The 24,178-nt window shown below is 44.6% G+C and overlaps 1 protein-coding gene across 1 annotated transcript in view; it reads left to right on the forward strand.

Moving 5' to 3' along the window:
* The first annotated feature begins 3,012 nt into the window (after window positions 1-3,012).
* GRID2 (glutamate ionotropic receptor delta type subunit 2) overlaps window positions 3,013-24,178 on the forward strand; it is a 561,587-nt gene continuing 540,421 nt past the window's right edge. Inside the window, exon 1 of the mRNA XM_088529596.1 lies at window positions 3,013-3,319. Coding sequence (XP_088385722.1) covers window positions 3,232-3,319 — 88 coding nt within the window. The 5' untranslated portion in view covers window positions 3,013-3,231. The remainder of the gene's footprint in view (window positions 3,320-24,178) is intronic.

Below are 24,178 nucleotides of genomic sequence, written 5' to 3' on the forward strand. Positions count from 1 at the left end.
GGTGGTTCTTCTATAGGTGCAGTAGGACCCTAGTGGTCTGTTTTGAAGAACAGTCCTGTTGCTCCAAGAGAGCAGCCATCCTGGCTAGCACAGCAGCTCCTGCCAAATTGGGTAAATACCTCTGCTTTAGTACGCTTGAAATGTAGTCATCTCATCTCTAGCACAGTGTTTTCACAGTACCTGCTGTTTTGTAATTTATTCCCACTTTAACTTTCTGTAAATGCTTAGCATATATTGATTGGAAGGGGCTATTATCCTTTTTCAACTTATTCTTTCTTGATACCTTGATCATTTAGCTAACAGTGTATTGTAAGATTTTCCAGTCTGTTTATGTAGATGGCACTAGTTGTTGTTTTTTAATGAATAAGAATTTAAGAGAATGAAGGAGAGGAAATGCAAATGATTTTAGCTCTGTGGAGGAATGCATATGAAGTCAATAATGTGCTCGTTATTTAAAATATATATTTTTTAATTTACTTTTTAACTTCAGGCTCCTTCCTCTCAAATTTTAAGGTGGCAATTCCAGGGATAAAGATTGCTAATCAGACTCGCCCTTGAAAAGCAGTATTTTTTTTTTAGTTGGAGGATTTCTGAGAGCTGCAGACTCTCAGCTGTGCCTGTGTCCAGTTAAGTCCACAGACAGCAGTGAACATTTCCATTTAGCATGGCTAAGCCAGGGTGCATTTCCCAGATGCTTTAAGCAGTCAGTAAGTATAGCTGGTTTCTAGATAGGGCTGCAAAATTCTCAGTATTATCTAAACTGAGGAATAGAAAGTTATAATTTTCCAAAGGTTTTCATTACATTTCCTACTCTGCCTACTGTGCATTGTACATTATTAAAGAGTACTGCTCTGACATGCCCCCCAAAGAAGCAAATTAACATCTCTTCTGAACTCTGGTCTTTGGTGAAGAAGTAATAATGACTACAGCAGCTCCAAAAGTTTCTTAGATGAATCAGAATTTATTTGTAAAATTAATGCCTATTACACAGCTGATTCTGTGCGTAAACTGTCTTTTATGGGAAAAAGAAAAAAAAAAAACCTTTTATACCATTGACTGTTATGGGTAATAGATGTTACAGCTGCATAGAGGACATGGAAATAACATGTGGGCAGCTCAGTTTGCGAGCTCTTTGCTTCTCGGTCTCATCATCATTTCTCCTCTTTCTGCACTCCTTCCTTTTGTGTCTCCTAAGGCCATTTTATTTCCAGTACTTGGTTGCATTCCTAGAGACCAAGGAGACAGAGGAAATGTGGCCCCTTCCCTGTGCTTGGAGTCTGTGTCTCAGCCTTCTGACTGCTGCTGCTTTTGGGAAGTGCTCACCTGCCAGTGGGGCTTGGGGAAACTTGTACTTGCCAGAGGAGAAATTGCTGCTGCTCGGCTTTTTTTTTTTGTTTAAGATTTGGTTACTTGGCTCATTTGTAGATTTGCAGTGTTTTAGTTTGTTTTTTCCTTTAAAAATCTTATTTTTTTTTCTTGAACTAAATCCTTAAGGTTTTAGAAACCTACTGGTGTGCTGTCTAAGCTGTCCCATGGTTGAAAGGAAGGAGACCAAGCCCAATTTTACTGAAATCTTCAAATCCGATGCAAAGAACATAGAGTCCAAGTCCTGTAACTGAAGCAAGGGCTTGGGAAAGGGATGGTCGGAGAAAGTGGAGCTGCCTCTCTTGAGCCTTTCTCAAGGACTATGAGGCCCTATCGAGGGCTTATATGAGTTTGGGATTTAACTTAGAAATTTGAATTTCTGACTCATGTATTCTTGCTCTGATAGGGACAGAAGTCAGAAGGGAGTGAGACAGGGCAGAAAGTGAGGATTTGGAGAAGCTCATAGGAGCTGCCTTAACCTCTCCATGAAATTCTCCATCTAGGGATGGAGATAGGGATTTAATGGGAAGTCTGAGGATGAATCGGTTAATGAATTTGTAGGACCCTGCATGAGAAGTGTTCTGTAAATGCTGCTTTACAATAGAAATTTCTCTGCTAACCAAAGAGAAAGAAAAAATGCCACTTAGCTGCTTTAAATAATTGTAAGAAATCCATCAAGAACGCAGATAATTAAACCCATATTAATAGATTTTTAGGTCTTGGTTTTCCCTCCGAGACCAGGTGTCCCTGATTGCTTTTCCCCTTTCCTTTCCCCTTCAAGCCGTGTCCCTGACTCAGTTGCCAAAGCCCGAAAAGCAGCAGCGCCTGCCCGGCTTTGAACTCGATACCCGCGGCGGAGTTGCAAGGTTAAATAAATGGGGTGGGATGTGTGTGTGTATAAATATACATGTACATTAAGCTGAGCGCTTCAGCAAACATTTTTTTTTGCCTTTCCCCCCTTCCCTCCCCCGCCGCGCTCGGAGGCGGCCGTGTCCCCGCTCGGTGCCGGCCGCGCGCGGAGCCGCTGCCTCGGCCTGCAGATAGGGGGAGGCGGCGGCCGCTTATTAGAGCGCAGCTCCCGCCCCGCCGGCGGCGCTCGCCGCCCGCTCGCTCCCTCCTTCCCTCTCCTAGGTGATCCATTTCCAGGCAACGTGCCGGAGCCGCCGGCTCCCTGCGCATCCCCGCGGGCTCGGGGCAGCGGCTGCCCTGCTCCTGCTGCCGCCCGCCAGCGCGGCGCCTCCGGCTGCGGCGGCCCCGCGGCCCTTCTGTGATTATATTTTTACCTTTTTTTTTTCTTTTTCTTTTTTTTTTCCTCCTTCACCTTCCCCTCCAGTTGCGGGGAGCGCTTCCCGAGCGCCGCGTGGATAGAGGGAAGGAGGGGAGAGCGGCGGCGGGGGAGGAATCTCCGCAGCACCATCCGCATTACCGTGAAGTTCACTTTGTTTTTTGGCCTGCGGCGGGGCTTCTCCTGCGGGAAGCGGGAGCCCCGCGGCCGCCTCGGGCTGTGTGTGAGCGGCTGTGTGTGCAGCGGGTGTGTAGCCGGTGTGCGCGCTGTCCGCGGCTCGGGGAAGTTGCAGCAGCAGCAGCAGGAGCCGGGAGCGAGCGGCTGGCGGCGCCGGCGGCAGGACGGGGATGGTGTGAGCGGCGGAGGCTCCCGCTGCCCGCCGCGCATCCATGGATTTGCCGCGGCCCGGGAGCGCCCCGAAGTGACGCCCGGGGCCCCCGGCTCGTCGCTCGCCGCCGCCATCGGGATTTACACGCTCAAACTGCGGCGCCTCAAACTCTGGGGCTTCTTCGTGCGCCGCCTTTGCCGCCGAGGGAGATAGCGGGCGGGCTGCCGCGGCCCAGGCTGGACGCGCGGAGGCCATGGAAGTTTTATCCCTCATCCTGCTCGTGTCCGTGTGCTGGGTTCGAACCTGGAGAGCGGCGGCTGCGGATTCTATCATTCACATCGGTAAGGGGCCGCTGCGGGCTGCCCGGCACTTTTGCAGCTTCTCCCTTGCAGCCTCTCTCCGCCTCTTCCCCCCCCCGACCCCCTCCCCCGCCTTTATTTTTGTGCAATCCCTTGGTTGCTTTTGTTTGTTTGTTTGTTTGTTTGTTCGGTTGCTCCCCTCTTGCGCCCGCTGCCCGCGGGGGCCTTGGCCGCCCCCTTCCCCCCCGGCCCTGGGTGCGGGTTGAGACGCTGGGGGACACTAGGGCCGTCCTCTCCCCCACAGCTTCCCCCCTCCGCCCGCCTTCCTCCTCCTCCTCCTCCTCGGCGGAACAGGTGGTTTGGAAGGCGGGGGGGTGTCCGGGGGGCTCCCCTCCGCCCCGCCGGGCGCTCCCCCCGCGCCTTTCTTGCTGCGATGCGCAAGGAAGAGGCTCCGGAGCGGCCAAACGGGATGCGGGGGGTACCCGGGCGCCGCCTGCGCCCGCCCCGCAGCGTGTCCCCAGCGCCGGGGGCCCTGGGGTCGCCTTTTACACCCCACCCCCCCGCCCACGGAGCTAGTGTTGCAGAGCGGGGGTGTTGTTCCTTTTCCACCTTTGTTTTTATTTATTCTCCATCCTTGCTGTAAGCTCTCAAAGGAGACGGTTTGTGCCTGGCGATCTGCTCCGTGGGCGCCCCTCGGGATCCGGGAGGGATCGTGACGGTTGCGGAGGCCTGGGGGGCAGCTCTGCCGTGTCCGTCTCACGTGTCATGTCCTGAGCATGGGGCTGGTTGCCCCTTCGCGCTTCCACATCGCGGGTACCCACGAGGCGCATCCGCGTAGTAAGTGCTGCGTGAGTCAAATGCCTGGGTAGCGGCGGATGCTGCTGCTCGAGCGATTAATTTGTCCTGAGAGACAATTAGTGCTTTTGGCAGGGGGATTAGCTGCCGTTATAGACTGCTTTACATTGCTGCGAAAAAGGCAAATTGATAACTGTGGCACCGAGCTTTCAATGCGTACGGCGGATCCGCTGGAAGCGAATGGCCTCGAGTGAGGGCTGGTACTGTGCAGTAGGTGCTGCAGGATCCAACTTGGCCAGCTCCCCACTGAGCACCGGTCCCCAGCGGGGCGATTGGGCTGCGAGACCCCCCGTATGCTGAAACCTTCTCGGCTTGTTCTCTTTTTTTCCCCCACTATGAATATAAACCATTTTATAAAGCCAAATAAGGAAATAAAATGCTCAGTTTGGGGAAGACAAAATGCCAGCACAGGTAGCATCGATGCCTTAAGTAACAACCCAAACAACCCCTTGGTATTTTCGTAGTGTTAATGTGTTTAACTGGTAAATATTTTGCCATGTGCGAGAGGGGAGGGTGGATGGACTTGAGAAATAAAACACTCCCTGTAAAATAGATCCTTGTTTCCTGATGGGATCTGCCTTTTTGGTCTTCCTTATTATCTGAGGTGCTTTCTGCCACAGGCTGCTGTTTTCTATACCAAAGAAAGAGTGTTATCGGCCATCTCGTCAGTGAGGACAGCAAAACTGTTAGGACGGGCAGCAGGGATGAACCAAGTGGTGCCGGCAGTGGGAGGAGAGCGGCAACTTGTGTTTGGATGTGCTGTGGTTGTCCCCTTTGGCCTTCGGATGGGTTGTAGCTGCTGCTGCTTCCCATGATTAGGGCAAGTCTCTGTGTGTGCACGTGTACGTTATTTTGTGCATGTATGACATTTCAAGTCAGTGTTTTCCTGTGTCTTCTATGTAGAGCGTTGGTCGGGCTGCTCCTGGGCCCTGCGTGCGTGCTGGCCCGCTGTCGTAAACGGGAGCGGGCAGTTTGGAGCGACTGCGCCAAGTGCTCGAGTGGAAACGCTGAAATGAACGGGCTCCCCTGCCACCCCACTGGTCCCCGTGCGAAGAGGAAGGGGCCGCGTCACCGTGGCCGAGCAGCGCAGCCGGCGCTTCGCCGCTTCCCCGAGCCCGGGCATTGATTGAGTAATTTCATCAGCCCCGCATTACTTGATTGCTTAGAAGTTTCCTAATGATCTGTATGCTGTAGGAGGACTCGGGAAGCCGTGCGCGGAATGGCAATGATCCTGTGTTTTATGAGGCTATTCAAAAAGTCGCTCTGATTTATGTAGCTCGAAAGCGCCCAAGTCTTTGAGATTAGCCACGCTGCCGGGTGTTTTCTTCATACATCAGTTGTCCCACACTCCTCACTCCCTAAGCAGGAGTTTAGAACAGGGCTTTAATTAAGCGGGGATTAGCTGGCATTTCTTGTCGACTGTACAATTTGTATATGCTTTGTATCTCCTGCAGTGGATGGTCTTGAGCTTTTATACGTTGTGCTCACATTTTTCCTTGATCTGCATGCGGTAATATGGCTGTATGCGCCTATGGATTTTCTAGTCTGCATATGGAAGCATGTATGCAAAAGATGTGCATACTAGATGCAGCAAAATCACCTGAATCCACTGCTACATCCTAAGGCACAAAAGTTTGTGCTGAAAATACACTAAAAATTGTTTTAAGAACAACTCCCCACAGCACCGCACAATAAGACTTTGCCATGGGGATCACTGCAAGGAAATACACTCACTCCTTCTTCATATTTGCCAGTGGCTTCAGCCGCATGCACCCAAATGTGTGTCCTCCTGAGCTTTTCTTTTTCTTCTACTGGCAAGTTCACAAATACATATGTTTATATATATATATATATTTTTTTTTTTTCCTGAGAGAAGTTTGATGTCCTCTTTGCTTCCTTCTCTCAGCTTGTAGGCTCTTTGAGTGCAGGGCTGTCACAGTCTCTGCATGGCCAGGCCCTTAGCACTGCTGGGTCATGAGCAAATTCATACTCTAAAGCTCTTCTGAGTTGTGGATGGTAATCCTGGGGCAGTCGCACCAGGAGTTAGTCACTTCTTCCATGAAGGCATTAGTGTCCTTCAAATGTAAAAATCTTTTGCCAAGGAGAGGAGGACTCGTCTAGCTTGGCGATATCCGCGTTTTACCTGGAACGCTGGGGCCCTGCAAAGCACCTCGTTGGTGTTACCATGTGCCTTGGTAGGAGGAATTCAGTTTGCAGTGCTGTTGGTAAAGCCCTGTTAGAAGGTGCGTAGTGTGTGTCACCACCTTGTTTTCCTCACGTTAATTCTGCGAATCACCGGATGTAGGTAAAGGAATCTGTATGTGCGCACGGCACCCGGAGTGGCTACGGATCACCCTTGAGCTCTCTGTTTCGCTGCTGCCGCAGGCGCCGGGCTCCCCTGGAGCGCGGGTGCGGGCGAAGCCGGGCAGCGCGGCGCGCCGTGGGCTGTGTGGGCAGCCGTTCTGCCTCAGCGCGTGCCCTGCGCGACGCACCTCGTGTTTTACCTATGCGTGCCAGTGCTTCAACTCTCCCAGGAGCTCAGAGCAGCACCAGTGTTTCAGGGCCCTGTAATGGAATGGGTTTTAGTGCTAGTTGCTCTGCAGCTGAAGAGGGATAATTTTCCGTGCCATAGATTACCTAGCGTGTGCTGTCCTCCCAAGACACGCTTGCCATTAGGTGTCACTGCTTTCTGGAGTGTTTCTTAGTGATCACTAGGGCCTGATCCAGAGGCTAGTGTAATTTAGGTGAGTTGTTTTCTTGGCTTCAGAGGATTTTTAAATTGATGCTGTGGATCTCTTAGTAGAGCGGGCTCGTTTTCATGCTCTTAAATAGTTCTTAGCATTATTTCTAGTTCTTTGTCCTTTACAAAGTCGGACAAAAATCACACGCCATCCTGCTTCCTAAGAGCTGTCTGATGTGGCAATCGCCGCTGCTGCCGTGCTTCGAGACGGCCGCTTATGGATGCGCGGAGCCTTGATTCTCGCAATGCCATCTTTCAAAAAACACACTGGAGAAAAATCTTTTAAGACTGTGACTGCCTAAACCTACTGACTAAGGTTCATTTAACTTAATGAACAAAGGCATTAAGTATGGTTCTCTTCCACTCCCTGGCCCTGTACAGCAAGCGGTATTGGCAGGAGATGACTTGTGTAAACCATTAGGTTACTCCCTAGAGATAGACTTGAACTTGCATCGTTTTCTTCTGTGTGATATATAGCTATCCATAATCCACTGTGACAGTCTGCTTTTTTCCTGAAATGTATTGGGGACTTTGGCCTTTTGAGGATTGCGTTCTCACTCTTTGTCATGGCTGCTCCATTGCTTGACGTTATTTCAGCGTGCCGAAAAGGGTTTTAAAATAGTTCATGGGAGAAGTAGTTTTAGAATTATGATCTTTCAATTATCAGTTCTAATTATTTTCTGTAACAATTTGAATTACATATGGAAGCGTGGCAAAGCTCCCTTGATCAGCACTCTTTGTGTTGGTATCTTCTGGTTCAAAATGCTGCTTTGCCATAGCCAGTTACCTCCCCACCTCGCCTGTGTTGCTGTGTGGGTCGTGGCTCTGTTTGTGCTCATTCCTCTCTTGCTGAGCCTGAAGCGCTTGTTTGATTTTTGGGTTCAAAAGTCCTCAGGAACCGGTCGAGATAGTCATAGGCCACGAGTCAAAGTGTAGCCTGCTGGCAACCCCTGCTGGTGCTGGGCCTGGGCTTGAAAGCTCCAGGTTCTCCTGTAGCGTTGTGCAACGTGTCCTGACCCGCAGGCTCACAGTTAGCTTTCCCTTGGGCTTCCTGGATACACGGGCTATTTCTTCCCTTCTGTGGTATTTTTTACTTCCTACTCCATGCGCTAAGTCCACTGGCAACTGAAGGTTGATCCGTTGCTGGCGTTAGCTGCCAAGGCAATACTGAGTTACGCTGGCCTTTTTTTGGCACTGATGTTGAGTGTGGCTCTGCTGGCTGTGTGGGCTGGTCAACTGCGTTGGAGAGGTGCCAGAAGGATCTGGTGTAAGGTGATCCTTGGCATGAATATGTGCTAAGCGCCTGGTAAAAATAGGTGCTAAGTGTGGTATTGTGCTAGTTAAACCTTTCTCAAGACCGCCAGGAAGGTCTAGGGGAAACCTGGGCCAAGTTCCTTGCTAAGCAGCAGGCAGAGGAACGAAGTGCTGCTGTCTCCCGCTATGAGGCAGGATTTGATTGTGTGTTCTTGACATAGAGGTAGTAAATTAAACATAGAGACTAAAAATGGAAGTACTTAATGGAAGAGCATGCGAGGAAGGAGCTTCTTCCTTGCCTCCTCTTTCTGTACCTGAATGTCTTTCCATGAACTTGACAGGGCAGTTTCCCCTGGTTTCTTCTATTGCAGGTGTGGGGTTTTGCTTCTCACTTAGTGTTGGCCAAGTGGTTATGTGAGAAGCGCCAGAGTGAGGGAAAGATTCTCCTGTGTCTGACAACACTGTAATTAATAGTGGTTTATGTGACTTGGAGAATTATTACTGGTCTGTATAAATGTCACAGAGGACACGGAATGAAATTGAGGGTTACCACATCAAACATCCTGGAGTTTGGATGGCAGTTATGAAACTTGGCAAAAGACAGGGCTTGAAATTGTGGGGCGGAGGAAGGAAGGATCAAGATTTATATCCCCCTTTAAGTGATCAAGTGCTTAGGAGGTAGAAGCATTTGGTGTTTGGTCTTGTATCACGGAATGCACTTTGTTTGCCTGCTCTTGGTCTTGGGGTGAAAGCATCAGCTGGAGGAAAGGCTGCCCCATGACCTCCAAGTTGTGGCATAAACAGACCCGAGAAGGGACATTTGTCTAACAGGGAAGGAGAACCCAGTAAGCCTCACATTTCTACGTACTATTAAAGCTATACTGGAAGACTTAGGTGCACATACTGTCGTCCTAGTTGTGAGCTGATTGATACCACATTTATAAGGGAAGGGTTAGATTTAAAGTAGATTTTTATTGTACATGGTAGTTTGGGAATGGTGGGTAAGTAGAGAGGGAAAAAGATGAAAGGTACAAGTTTCCTGAAAATTATGCTAGGTTTATCTGACAAGCTGTGCTCAAGAGGAAGCTGAAAAGGAAGAGGAATAAAAATGTGAGGAGGGGAGGAAAATAAGATATCAAAGGCAAGAGCCACTAGTTCTCCATTTCTGCCTCTTTGGGAGCTGTGTAATATTCCTGCAACTGCTATGCTAAATAGAAATGAGCTGAACCAGAAAGGGGAAAATGTGAAGGCATAGAATTTAAATGAAGAATTATATGTGTGTTTTAACCTATTAGATAACACTCTGTGCTGAAATGCTAATTATTCCTAATTGTGATATTTGCTTTGCACATGAATAAAATATCACACATCTAATAAAATATGCAGTGAAAATGATTATAAAATTCCTCTTGGAGTCTTTCATGCAGATTTAAAGGATTTAATCTTTTATTTCTTCATCGCTTTTTAAATCATTAACTTTCTGTAATCAGTTGGATTGCTAAGGCCAATATCCACTGAACCTTACAATAATTGCTTGTTTTGCAGAACAATTTTTTGTTAGTCCAGCCATGTCTTTCTCACAGTGGAGATGGTGATTTCATTATAATAATTCACTTGTGATGAATCAAAATCCAAGGGCAGCTCTCTGGTGATGTGGACAGTAACGCTGGGTTTTATAACCTTGTAAGAAACATGCAGTGCAGGGGGTGGCGTATCGGGGGACACTGAAGTTGGGCCTGGATTTGCCTCATCTCTCCTTACTGTGTACAAATATAGGTAATAGCCACTTTGGCAGATGGGTTTTCCATATAGAGATGAGAAATGTGCATGGGGCAGGTTTTCCTGCTTGGAAATTCTAGTGCTCAAAGCCCACGATCAAGAGCCAGATGTGATAATAGAAGGGCATTTGATTTGTCTGAAGATATATCTTAGAGTCATAGAATTACTATAGTTGGAAAAGACCTTCAAGATCATCCAAATTCATGTCCCATGGATGCCCAGTGGAGCTTGGGCTCCTGAGCTGCATTTGAAGATGTCACTGGTCTTTCTGAGGTGACCAGAAACTGTCTGCAGAGTCACCTCGCCAATGGCAGCTGCTGCTGCATGCAAAGCAGTGCACATGCAAAGAGCCGGGAGAGGCCCAAGGCGAACGCCCTTCCAAGGGGGCAGTTGTTGGTGCGTGTGCTCGGCCTTGTTGCATGCCTGATGGTGTTCGAGTGTAAACGTTTTGGAGCTTTAAAACGGTTTTAAAACAGCAGTTTTAAAAGCACTTTATGTACTGGAGAGGCTGTTAAAAGGCAAAAGAGAGCAGGAAAGATCTCTTCCTCGCTCAGTGAAGCCAATACAGGAAAGCGCAGTGTGGACTCTGTTTAATGGAATGAAAGGTTTATAGCTGTTGTTGCATATATTAAAATACCACTTGTCTATTCTTATGCACTGTTTTTATTCGCTGCTTTCCTGTGTTTCTCATTCATGGCAGGCTGTTGTGTCTGTAGCTAGGTTCTGTATTCTTAAATACTTGTTTTCCTTGCCCGGGAAGAGTAAAGTTAAACGGATATGAAATAACATTAGAAAGATATCTGTTATTTGGGCAGATTAAGCCGTGTGTTCTCTTTTGTCGGGAATTCCTCTTACGTAGCCTCTTTTGAGACAAATATGCGTCTAAATATATGGTATTAGTTGCCTAGTAGATTAATGTTAATCCTTCCTTACCTCTTCCCTTTGTGACTCTAAAGGCCTCAGCAGTGTGATGGAATATTGGCCAATATACTTTCTATAAATACTTTCTAGAAATGCATCGCTTAGGTGCTACTAAATTTTCTAGTTCTGTGCTGCAGCTTAATGGCTAGCTATGGAGTAGGTATTTATGTACGAAATGTAAATGCACACTTTTTCAGTAATTAGAGGGTTTATTCTTTTTGAAAACACTTGCCTGGATTTTTTTTCTCCTCTTAAATTGCAGATGAAAAGCTTTTCCTGCCCTGTAAGTAACAGTACAGAGACTTGGGAAGCTTTTTACTTACAGGCAGGAAGACTTAGCATGAATATCAACTGGAAATGGCACCCCGCTGTGCTCGAAGCTGTACAAATGGGATACACAAAGTTGGGCTGTCAGGAGATTTCACGACGAAGTAAAAGAGAGGACCTGGATCTCTCTGCAGCTCAGGTATTTTGTACACCAGGAAACAAAGTTCCCAGTCTTTGGGGATGTTTTGAGAGACAGATTCTTACATTCATATTTGTGAACGATCACTGTGGGTACGAAGGAGCAAATGGAGGTAGATGTGTCTGCAGGGATGTGCTGGAAGTACAGCTAAAGCATGACTGGTCTCAGGGCTTCCTTAGTGCTTGGTGTTTTCTAGCAAAGGTGGCACTTAGTGGTGTGGGTCAAGGTCATTGACAGGAAATGAAGAACAGGAATGTGCATTACCAATGAAACCATTTAATTTGGCAAAAGGAAAATAGTCATTATCTCATCAGTTGTTCTCGATATATTTTTCTCTGCCTTTGTGTAGGGATATGCTCACGCTGTCTCCCTTGTATGTGCTTGTGCACTGCTATCAAGGGCCCAAATACTTCATAATACAATTTTGGAGATGTCTAGATAGAAAGCAAGCTGTAGGTGGATAAGATGCATGTTGCAAAACATCCACATTTGTTTTAAGGAGGTATTTAAATACAATCAATGATTCGGAAAGCATCCAAAACCTCATTAGTTAGTCTTATTTTGTTTTTATAACATGATCAAAATATTATTGAAACAATCTAGGCAAATGCTGGGAATAGCCATCCTGTTACAGAATTGCACCGTGGGTAGACATGAGAAAAAAAGTATCGACTTAAAAGAGGTGTCTCAGTTTTGCTGGTGCTACCAAGAGTGTGGTGACAACTTGAATCAAAATGCATGGGGGGTTCATGGGCAGCAAGCAAGCGTGGCCCATATCTAAGGTACTAGTTTGGCAGGTGCCAAGGGCTGAGGCATTGGGTTAGTCCATTAGGAAGGATATGATTAAAAAGGTGCACAGGGAACAACAAATCTTGAGGATAATACTGAGCTGAAGGAAACTAAACCATAGCTTGAGAAATGATTCCATCTCTCATCACCATCAAGTGCCATCTCTTGCCTCTGTGTACTGGATGGCTGCAAGTGTCTCGTGCATTGGCATTATCCTTCTGATGGACTCATCTTCCTTGCCTTTCTCTGTGCACTGATTTACTGCTGGTCTCTACCACACGTCCATGTAGGCTTGGCTGCTGTGCCTGGCAAGTGAGACGGAGGGAGCTGTAAAGCCATAGCTTTTGCTCCACATTTGACCCAATTTCAGAAGAAAGTGAAGGAGAAATAGTGAGCGTGTTTATGTTTTCAGAGTCCGTGGTGTCTTTTGTGGGCAGAGATCTAGGTTTCTCCTTTTCTTGCAAATGGTTGCATAGTTCTCACGAAAAATTAGATGTTTCCTCAGTGAAGTTGGCAAGTGGAACTGCTTCCAGGCTTGTCTTGTGGCATATGTGTGTGTTAGGGTCATTGGGGACCAATGTTTGTTTTTTTGTCAGTATCTGCCTGGTCCAACCTCAACTTAAAGGACAGCCACTGACTTACATTTCCTTTGGATGAGACACATTAAGACTTGGGGTTAATGGGTTTTTGAATGTATTTCTGTTGGAAATCCATGATCTTATATAACAGGACTGGATGATGTATGGGAGGACGAGGTAAATATCCCCTGAGGGGAAGATAGATAATGATACCAATTGGAAACTGCTATTGCTGAAAATCATCCTCTGCCAGATTTAGGAATAAAAAAAAAAGTTGTTCATTAAAGTATCTCTTTTTCATTTTTAAATTATTTTTATTTATTTATTTATTTTTAGGGAGGCATTTTTCCTCTTTTTTTTTTTTTTTTTTTTTTTTTTGTAAGACTGCCCGATGTCCCTGAGACTGGAATTAATTGGCTTTTTGTGTTGTGTCAAGTAAGGAGGATAACTGTTCTGAGAAGATGCTTGGTTTATAGACTCCTGTCTAGAACACGAAAGGGAGAGGCACCCTGGCCTTATATAAACAAGATCCTTGCATCATTTGTACCAATAGCTTGGAGTAGTGAGTAGCATATTGAGATTGTCTGTGCTTGGGAACTTGTTAAAGTTGTTCCTGTAACCCCCAGTTCTTCCTTCTGCCTAATTCACCCTTTACAATGTGCCTGCTGGGTTTTCTTTTCGTTTCACCTCCAGGCATCTTCAACGAAGAAGGAAATAACTGCTACTTAGAAATAACCAACGCTTGCTTTTCAAGGCAGCTTCACTAGTAAGTGCTGTGGAAAGGCATTTTGTGAAAGATATTTAGTTATTTGAGAGACATGATAGAGGTAACCAGTTGTATTCATTTCACAAGTTCTTTATGACCACCTTGGATTCTGAGGGGTTGCCCATCCTCTCATGGTCTTCAGCACTGCTGTCTCAAAGGTCACTTCACAGGGCCGGGAGAAGCCAGGGGCCAGTAGCAGATGTAAGCTTTGCAATAGCTTTTTTATGGGGGGCTTGACAAGGATGTCTTGGAGCTGCTGCATTAAAATTCCACAATGTTAGCTTAAATGTAATAATGCTCTGACAAAGTGCTACTACCATCTGCTACGGAGGATTAGTACTATTTAAAAATCTCTGTAATTCCCAGAAAGAGTAGAGGAGTCATGGAGCGAAGAAAGTCTAGCTCTAAATTAATATTGAGTTCAAGGATTTGCAAACGCCTTGTGTGGAGCGGTGCCTACTAGAGACTGAGTCGCACCATCAGCTCACATGGATTGGGAAACATTTTTGGTGTATGAATAGAGCGATCCCTCTTTCTAGCAGAATAGGACTTGGCCCTCAGTTTTGCAACAGTCCTTGCTATTTGCAGTGACTTGGCATGCACATCACAGTAACCACAAACACAGTTTGTATGGCAAAGAAAGCAAGAATGGGCGCCCTGTGGTATTTAGATAGCTTTGCTGGTTGGCTGTTCCTCCTCATTTAGTCCTCATCACCGAGGAGGAGTTCCTGGCGTGGCATTCCCATCAGGCTTTACAAATTAACTGCTTTTTCTGTATGTGTACGTCGGTATCCTGTTAGCGAATGATCGTTTGGTGGCAATGTCTTCAGTAGCAGAGAGGTTCTCCATCCCCAGATGTCTCACCTCAATTGGCAGGACTAAGAAGGATGCCAGGCCACCTCCCAGCCTATTTCAAAGGAAATGCTTTTTGCAGTGGTACTAAAGCACTGGAACAAGCCGCTAAATTTCACTCAGTATTTAAAGGCGGTAGCAATAAGAGAGATCTAGTAATGACAAACTGTGTATAGTGGATGATCTGCTAGTTTAGCAAGATCCGTATGGAGTGAAGAAGTGGAGAGAAAGAAAATGCTTCTGCTATCCATCCTGGAAAAAAATGGCTAAAACGGCTTAGTTCTGGAGTTCCACACTAACAGATGAACTTTATGGAAATTCCAGTTGAGAAAGAAAAGGAAAACACTGCTGCTAGAAGCATTTTGGGCCTCTTTCTCTTCCTTTCCTTAAAGTGTTCACCGAGTTTGGCTCTTTCCTGGAGTCTAATATGGGGAGTTCTGCAGAGAAGCAGGCTGTCTCTCACGTCTTTGGCTGGAAGGCTGTTGGTCAGCATTGCTCCCTGGGGCACGCAGCTTGTCCGTGTGCCCGCTGCTACGATGGATACCTGCTCCAGCGGGATTCTCTTCCAAGACCAGCTCTCCTAGATGAAATACCAGCTCTTACCTTTTGTTCCTATTTGTCATTTTTCAGTGCTGAAAGCACAACTGAAACTGACGGTTTATTTGAAGAGTCATGACCCTCTCATAAAGAACTTGACCTCCCCCTGCACCTCTCCTTGCTTTTCCTGTAGGAAAGCTAATTACTGCAGAGCTAAATGAAAGGCTTGTTGGCAGACTCTTGAGCAGTCCAAGCAACTGGGGTTTTGTGCTATCCCTGAAGTGTATTTTAGTTTATCCAGTGTGAGAGAGGGAGTGGAGAGAGCTGACTTCTACTGTGGCAGTGTGGTGAAGGGGGGTTACTGGGCCTGTGAGAATATGAACTTAAGGGTGGTTCTTGTCATGCTGTTGCATGTCCTTAAATGTTTAACTTAGCACTAAAGCAGTTTTTAAAGTTGGCAGGCTCAAAACATGTGTCAGCAGGGACCAAACTTGATAGAGCAGTGGCTTGTAGTAGAGCTAATGGGGCAGTAGCTTTTCGGGCAACAGCTGTCACCAAAACTCCTGACTAAAGGGCGAGGGAAGGGCCCCGTCCCTCATGCTGCTCCTGCCCTCTCGCTGTTCCTTGTCAGCTCCCTTTTCCTGCTCTCGTGTCCCCGGCAATGCGCCTGTGTTAGCGTTTCCCGAAAGGCCACAGGAAGCTCCGCTAGCAGTTCCAGCCTGCAAGTACGTGGGAAACGGTTCTGCTGCTGTTACCTCTTACTTCTCCCCATCTGTGCTGACGGATGATATTTATAAACATGGCAGAATTTTTGGAATCAAATGCTTATCCAAATCCTCTTACCACTGCTTGTTTGTGAACCCGCTCCTTGTAGGGCAGAGTTTTTAGGCACATGCAATGGTCTGTGCAGTACTGTGCAAAAAACTGCCATCCGGTTCCAGGTGCACCGGTCCTGTGTAGTGAGAGACCTTTAAGTGGCCTTGCTGTGGACCCTTGGGCAAGTATGTCTGGGCACAGCACCAGCCTCGCTGTCCTTTTCTCTTAGCTTAGTATGCAGTCTGCATTCGACTGCTTTGGTAGGCAATCAAAGTGAAAAGGAGATAGAGAAGCGTTGTGTGTGGTGTGGGTTTTTTTTTTTTTTTCCTTTTAACTTTTTTTCTTTCTAACCTATAGTGCAGCCAAGTTTATGCAGCAGCACGGGGAAGAGTTTTGCATATGCTTGCTTTTATTTTATGCAAAGGGATGTTTTTGCCTTCAGCAGCTGAGGCTTCTGCCTGAGTACAGCCTTGAAATAGTATTGAACTTCAAGTTTTTCCCCCTCAGTTAAGATCAGAAAGAACTTGTCATTGTCTCATCTCAGCTGCTGGGCAGCCCAGACCACAGGGTCGGTCTGAACGTTTTGCTGATAGTGTCTGGAACTTTATTCCCATATTATTTCTTCTCTGGGGAATGGCTCCTACTAGAGGAGTAATCTGAACAAAGCCTGACTATGCCCCTTTGTTGCCTTCTTTTTGGAACTCGATTAAACACAGTTTTCAAGCTAGTCAGGACTGCTGCGTTTTCCAGCAAGGTGCAGCTCACATTATTTTTATAATCTTTGAGGGCTGGGGTTGCCTGCTAACATGGAGGCGTGTGTGCATGGCTAGTACAATTGTTAGGGTAACTGGATGGGATTTCTTATGTCATGCGTGTGAGAAAAAGCTGCTATTGAAAGAGAACAAATTAGAGTATAGCTCTCATCTTACAGATTACAATTTTAGTATAAACATCATGTCCTCTGTTGCAGAACATTTGGAGAAATATGTGTCTACCACTAGGCCTGAAATCTGTTACACTCTGCCTTTTCAGGCTCCTTCTGCCATGACTTGTGAAGTCAATATGAAGCACTCCATTGGCTTCCTTGGACTCTGGATCATATCTTCTGTGTTGCAATTATGGGATTCCTTCTTGTCCTTTATCCTGCTCTACTCCCTCCCAGCAACTGCTTCCTTGCTGTTTTTATTCCAAGTCATTACTGGCTGCCAGTAGTCAGAGCAGCCTTTCAGCAGCGCACATGCGGTATTTAGGCATGTGTCAATGACAGTGACTACTTAGGGAAAGTTTCACCTTTTTAGACTAGAACGTAGGTGGAAGTCTTGCAGACACATTGTTCCTGTTACTGTTGAGTCTTTGGCCTTGCTTTTGTGTATTATTGTCTTCAAATGTGTAAACTTGCTTTTGTAGTTATTTTTCAGTGGGCATGATGCCCTTCTGAAGCAACCATATCATCATCAGCTGCCAAAGACCACACTGATGCCTGTCCAGGGCAGCCTCAGGAGTAAAGAGCTGCTCTATTCTTTATTCCTTTGAATGAAGATGCCTATTTCCACTAATGGACAAGAAAAATCAGTTTTACAGTTGAGGAAGAAGATGAGGATTTGTGGCAGGTAGATTCAGTTTTGGACTGTTGCATGATGTTGAGGAAATCATATGCAGCTGTAAGCCTTTGGACTGTCAAAAAGGAGCCATCAGGACTCTTCAGGCTCTTCAGATGAAGCTCTGTCTCGTGCTATGGGTATGTGCCTGGTCAGTCATGATGAAGCTCATTGCAGCTGGCAGCTTTGGAGTTACTGTGCAACAGCAAGTTGTGGAAATGGATTTTGTTGCATCAGTGACTAGAGTAAGCTATTCTGTTTCAGGAATGCAAATGTGGATGCAAGCAACGCGCTTATCCTATGAGGCGCTTCCAAGGCGATCGCTTGGGAGGGATGGAGCAGGACCGTTCACCAAGTTCTGCCGGAGGATGGAAAGTGCTGCCGTGGGTTGTGGCTTTTGCGGGCAGAAATTGAGGCTTCAGATGTAAGATTCAAATATACACATGCATTTCCTAAACAGTGAGTTCTAATAAGTGTCAAGCTGGCTATGGACCAGCATTTCAGGTGGTACTGTACATATATCTCCATTTCAGATGGAACTGTGTATATATCTCCATGGTCACATGAAGGTACTGTTGCTCTCTTACATTTTCTTATCGGCTATTGCTTTGTTTTATATGAAGGAATTGCTCAGTTTTGCACTTGCTGCACTATTTTAAATGAGAATTTGGATATCCAGCTTGAAAATCTAAAATTAAAAATGTAATTTATTTTCCGAATTACTGGATTATTTATTTGTTTGTGCTCTCGTGCTCTACTGTTGTAATTCCTCCAAATAACCAGCTAATGAAAGCAATGAAAAGCTCAATCAAATTACCCCACAGAAATGCATGCCTTTCTCTAAATTTCGGGTGATATTTCAGGGGAGCTTTACAGGCTTCTTTCCTTTCACGACCTTCTTTACTTATGAAGATACTTCCTTTAAACAAAAGATGTATTTGTGAGAGCCACACAGCCCTTGGAAAGTGTAAGGGAAGAAGCTATAACAGTAGTTAATAGAAAGTGCTTGTTACAAACATAGTGTATTTTTGAAGGGAGAGGGATCAATAAGTTGTGCTGCTGAAAATATATGCATGAAAATATATGTAATTTTTGCCTGTGTAACAGCTGACTGTGAGACTATTTCAAAACAGTCTATACTAGGCCACAGAAATAGTCCATAGACTCATCACTTAGACTGAACTCCTGAATATTTTGGTGGCAAGTGCATGCCTAGTTCAAGGAGCACAAGTGCCAGAAAGAAGGAACTGTGTCATGTTGCCCAAGCAGAGAAGAAAACTTTTCTTTCACTAAGCAAATCCCATTCAAGACAACTGTTTTCTCAGCATGTCATTCCTTTTATGCTGTTAATTAGAGAGCTTTACCTTCTTTTTCCTGATCAAAATAAGGTCAATTTGTAAGTTCTGAAGTATGTCGACTAGGGCCCTGTATTTCTGTAACTGGAGAGTAGTTGTCTTTGGTCATCTGTCCAAGGGTTAGTCTCTACTTCTTGACAGGTGGAAAACATATCATCTACATAGTCTGTAATTTGTTACCTCATGGGCATGTCTGTTTGGCTGCCAAAGACCATGGGTTTGCAGCAAAGTAGCCTTAAAATATTTAAAAGAATTAAGTTTGAATGAGCTTTGAGAAGTTTATGTACTTCACAGCTTATTTTAAAGTAGTTCAGAGTCTTCATCTGACAGTCTTGCTAAAATAATGAGTACTTTTAATGTTATTTCATGTCAGGCGAAGCAGTGTAAATATAGGACTTTGGAAAGTTGCTCAACAATTTTAAGTCTTAAATGTTAAGCACAAGTTCACATTTAAGGAAGATTTGGTTTGTTTATTATGCTAGCTGGATTAACCAAATCCTATTTAAAATACTCATAGAAAGAAATGTTAGCACTCAGTGTAGAACTTGAGCTTTAAGAATATCTTCTGAGCAAACAAGGTCAGATTAGTAGCACACTTTAGAAGCCATGGATAATACTGTGACTAAAGCACTTGCACTCAGGAGACCTTGTGTTTTTCTTGGTGTTTCCACAAATTCTTGAGTGTCATGGGGCAAATTGCTTGTTTGATTGTATGCTAGGGAGTGAGTAGCACTCACTGTGTCTTCAAAATATTGTTTTGCAAGTAGTAGGATCTATAAAATTTACTTAGAGTTTTTTTGCTGTCTGTTCTGCATGTAAAGCATTCAACAATAAGCTTTGAGATAAAGAAAAGTGTTTCAGGAGAATGCAAATGCAAGGTTCAAAAATTTGAGGAAACTGTTTTTGGAGGTAAACAGAAGGTCCTAATGCCTTTGCATGTGGTTATTTTCAAAGTAATGTGATTGGTATGAGGAGAAGATATGGTTCATTTTTGCAGGCTATGTTTTGCAAAGTTTTGCATTGTATTTGATTGTGTGTCACTGGTTATGGTAAGCCGGGAAGATAGGTTAATGACCTAGTAACAGATATTTACTTATAGTGGGTATAGAAAAAAATGTGGAAGTGAAAAAGCTTGTTAGGACCCAGTTAATAGGTCACCAAGGTGTTTGGAAAATGCACTTGAGTAACCAGTGATGTAGCTGAGCATAGTGGTTCCTCAATACTGCACACTGTGCACATGGTGCAGGAAATTTGAGAGAAGCTGTAGAAAGTGCTTGCATGTATAGTGAACTTCCTGTGATTGTATCTGCAAATTTAAGTGATTCCAGTTTTAGTTCAGAACTAACTTTTTGTGGAAAGGGTGTCTGTCTGTTTCTGTATTTCTTTGGGTCGTGTGTAGAGTGCAAGAGAGGAAAACTTGCCTGCACGAGCCGCAGTTGAATGCAAACAGCTTCAGTGGTTGTTGGCTCGCTGCTGGTAGAAGGCAACACATGGAGAAGCTGGTATCTCCTAGTATCCACATTAAGAGACAGTGGAGCTTTAAAAAAATGATCTAAGCTGCAGTAAGCAAACACCATGGTATTGCCAGTTTTGACAAGGTTAGGGCAACGCATATGTGAATGTTTTAGTGTGGTAATGGGCATGTCCTCTAGACGGTTTATGCACAGACAGGCTTTGGTGGTGAGATGCAGTGGCATGGCTTTGGTGAGATGCAGTGGCATAGCTTTGCTGTTTTGTGGCCTGGGAAATTATTTACTTGCACATTTATTCTGAAGACTTGAATAGCGCATCTGTTTTAACAATTGATTGAAAACAATTTTTGAAGGCTTTTCTTATTTTTCATTGAAGGTTTATTACAGAGGCATGACTGACCCACATACCAATATGAGAAATGAGGGGAGTTATATACAAACAAACAAAAATACCATGGCTCATTTTTTTTCAGGGGAAAAAAAAATCTCTAGTTGGTGTTGGTGATTTTTATAGCTCAAGGAGAATTTTTCTGGCAAGACTTTTTTTCACCGTGCTGTTTAAAACGTTGCCTGACCCCTGCCTGCGACTCGATTACATTGGCAATATGGATATCTGCTGTGCAAATTAGTCATGTTATGTCATTATTGTAGAGGACAAATAATTCTGGTTGCTAACATTTTTTTTTCTGCATAAGAAGCATATTTCCCTTCAGTTCTAATATGCATATATAGTTTGATGCTTCTGTGGGTGATTCTGCATTTGTATAATCCTACAGTGGTTTCTGATAGATTAATAGGAATTAATTTGTCTTCTGATTTTCCTCCTTGCTTGTTCATCGTTTGCAAGAATGCAACACAATAGTTAAGACAAGGAGGAGGACATCTAATGTATTGATTACTCTTCAAATCTAGAGCTGCCTATACAAAGGGACAGTCACTCATAAGTTCTATTTATCAGTTAAACATTGTGTTTATTTAGAGGAACTTACTTTAGGAAGTACATGGGAGCATTAGCAGATAACTTGGCCTTCCTCATGTGAATATTTTTATTTGGCCTACTGTGCTGACTTGAATAATGTTGTGCTGGTAGTAACTAGACGTAATGAATGTGCAGATCTGTAGGAACTTCTAATTTGGTTTCTCTGCCACAACAATTCTTAAAACTGCCTAAAAGACTTTCTGTCAACTTTGTCTATTGACTTTGCTGTGCATGGGAAGATGTATTGCTTGCTGTGTGAAAAGGTAGAAGAAATTCATCCCCTGAACTCAGAAAAGGAAGCAAATGAGTGTCCTAGATGAGATTAGCCTATTTATTTTCACATTTTAAGCCATTCTGGAATTATACTGTGAGCTGTTAGATTAGCTGGTCAGAGTTGTGCAGGGGAATGATAAATTTAAGCCATTAACATGTTAGCAATGTGAAAAGCAGAAAGAAACACACTTCTATTAACAAGGCTGATGGACCAGTCAAAGTAGCTGGGAACTCATTAGGTGATGTATTTCCATCAACATGTACATCTGCAACGATTGAAAAACACTTAAGGATTTGGAGACTTCAGGTTATGATTCAAGCACTTGCCTTCAGTAAGGCATTTGTATTTGTGCTAGCCAAGGTGCTTAGAAACATTCCTTAAAATACAGCAGAGAACCACTCTGCCCTCTCCTAATCCTTATACCATTGTGCGGCTGATGTCTGCAAACGGCAGAAGGATTTAAGGGTATGGCGAGAGAAAAGACAAGTAGTCTGCAGAACTGTTGGCAGATTTAAGACGTTTTAGCCTACAGGAGATTGGTGTGGCGAATGTATGATGGCCGCATGACAAATGACAGCTCTTCAATCTGCCCTTTGAAAGTAGGGATACTATGGCCTGCTAGTACTTGGTTGCAGCAGTGTTTGCTACCTGTAGTAGCTGCTGGGTTGGTTGCAGTGAAAAGTGAACAAAATCTGTCTTTCCCAGCATCTAATTCAGACTCCATGGCCACTGGACTTCCAGCTGCGGGCTTGAACAACCCCAGTTCAAAGTATTTTGGGTTTTGTCTTTTCTAGTGGGAACACTCTGTTCCACCTGGCAAGTGAAGTCCTTCAAAAGATTCCTCTGCAGCAGAAACAAAGGGCTCTAGTTGTTCTCTCCTCCTGTGTGTAGTCCTCTGTAAAATGTCAAATTCCTTTTGATCACTGGTGCCTGCCACCACCGCCTTGTCACTTGGCCGCGATCCTTTCCAAGGAGAACTGCGGCTCTTGCAGTAAATGGTAGCTGCAGAAAGAGCAGGTGACCGTGATGTGCTCCTGAACCACAAAAGTCTCCAAGGTCTTCAGAATAATTTCTTGACTCAGTTTCTCTAAGGACAACAGATTTTAAATAAACATTTTCAAAACTCCCTAGAAAATCAGATGAATCTTGGTCTTTTCAGAATTGAAGTTCACCTCTTCATTCATATTTTGTGAATGCTGCTGCAAAAAAAAATTGGCTCAGTGTCCACGGCATGTACCAAAGTACTTACTCCGTGTACATGTGGAAAGTCGCTATGTAGTTCTAGTACTAGTCCCTGCATAGTTCCGGTGCTTTGGGATGAAGGCACTGGACTCTGCTCCTCTGTAGAATTGTGCATTCCGTTAGTCTCCAGGTATCTGAGGTGCATCTGGGTGCCGTGTTATCTTACTTCTAGCTGCTCCTTTTAATGTTGATCTTAATGCAAGAAGTGGTGGTATTAGCCCTGGCACACATGGGGAAGGAATGTGCATTAGCTCTGTTGATCATTTAAAGAAAAAAAAATTGAGTCAGTTAACTGGCAGTGTATTTGTTTCCTTTTTTCAGAGCTTTGTTTATTTTAGGAGATGCTTGTTTTTGTTGGGCAGTGATTTAAGTTGCAAATGTTTATTTTGCCTTCAGTGGCCTTTGGATAAAAAGAAATACACCTCAATCATTCTAAGTATGTATTTTTCTCATCTTTCTCAATCCTTTCTTTCTGACAGTAGAAAGGCTTCCTAATACAGCTAAATCATACAAGCCAAAATGTCACAGCAACATAGGAGTCCGCAGACCATTCTGTATTTGGCTTTAGACACTGTTTCACAAGAGGATCTCCAGACCGCCCAGGGACTCTCTTCTTGAGCATGGTTCCTGTGCTGGAGTTACTGCTAACAGCAGTGAATGCCAGTTCCTTTCTGTGTAACTTTTAACAGATCAAGAAATCTGTCTTCTGTGTCTCAAATTGATGGCTCAGCCTTTTTGAATTGGGTACAGATTGGGTCATGTTTTCCAGTGGAGAACGCTTGTTGTGGTTCTTAACAGATTTTCAATTTGCTGACTTGCAAATTGACTTTAAAACTTTTCCAAATAACTTTTTAATAAATGTATATACATTTTTTAAAAAATGGCAAATCTTACATATGTGTGTGTATATGTATTTATATATATGCACACACACCCTCTGATTTAGGTGCATTGTGTCATGAGTTGAACTCTGAGAAAAGAGCAACAAAATCATGCTGGGTTTGACTGTGGAATTTAGGCAGGAAAGTAAATATGCTATGTATAAAAGCATGAAGTATATCAAGAGGTTTGATTTGCAGTCAGCAGAACTGTGTTTTCCTTTGCTGAAATGGTTTCATGTTTTGGTACGGGCAAGTTTGTTTCCAGTTGGGAAATACGCTCTGCCTGAGAGGAGGGAAAGCAGCTGTTTTATCTTTGTGTCACATTTACTGGTGTTGAATAAAAAGCAAAACAAGCCCAACAAGCTAAAATTTTTGAAACAAGAATACATTTAATGTGGGGGAAATAGTGTTGAAAGAAGGGAAGAGGAAAGACTTTTTTTTTCCCCCTTGTAATTTTCTCTGGTTGAGGGCTCTTTAAGAACTTGGTGTCTGTCTGACATGTACTATGGTCAACCAAGGTGTATGAATTTTATTAAGCAAGTGGTGTAAATGACGCAAGTTCGTGTTGTGCAAAATGTATTCAGACAGGGCATTAATTCTGGGACTAGGCTTGCAAAGTTGGAAAGTCTGGGGAGCAGCAATGCCTGCCCTTGCTCCCTCCCCTCCTCACACGGGGATTTTCTGTCCACACTGGAACACCAGAGTCCACTGCTGCTGTGGGCTCTGCGTGCGACTGAGGAAAAGCTG

This window comes from Tinamus guttatus, unplaced genomic scaffold, assembly GCF_059628265.1.
Source record: "Tinamus guttatus ecotype Peru unplaced genomic scaffold, ASM5962826v1 Tinamus_guttatus_pri_ptg000028l, whole genome shotgun sequence".
Taxonomy (NCBI): domain Eukaryota; kingdom Metazoa; phylum Chordata; class Aves; order Tinamiformes; family Tinamidae; genus Tinamus; species Tinamus guttatus.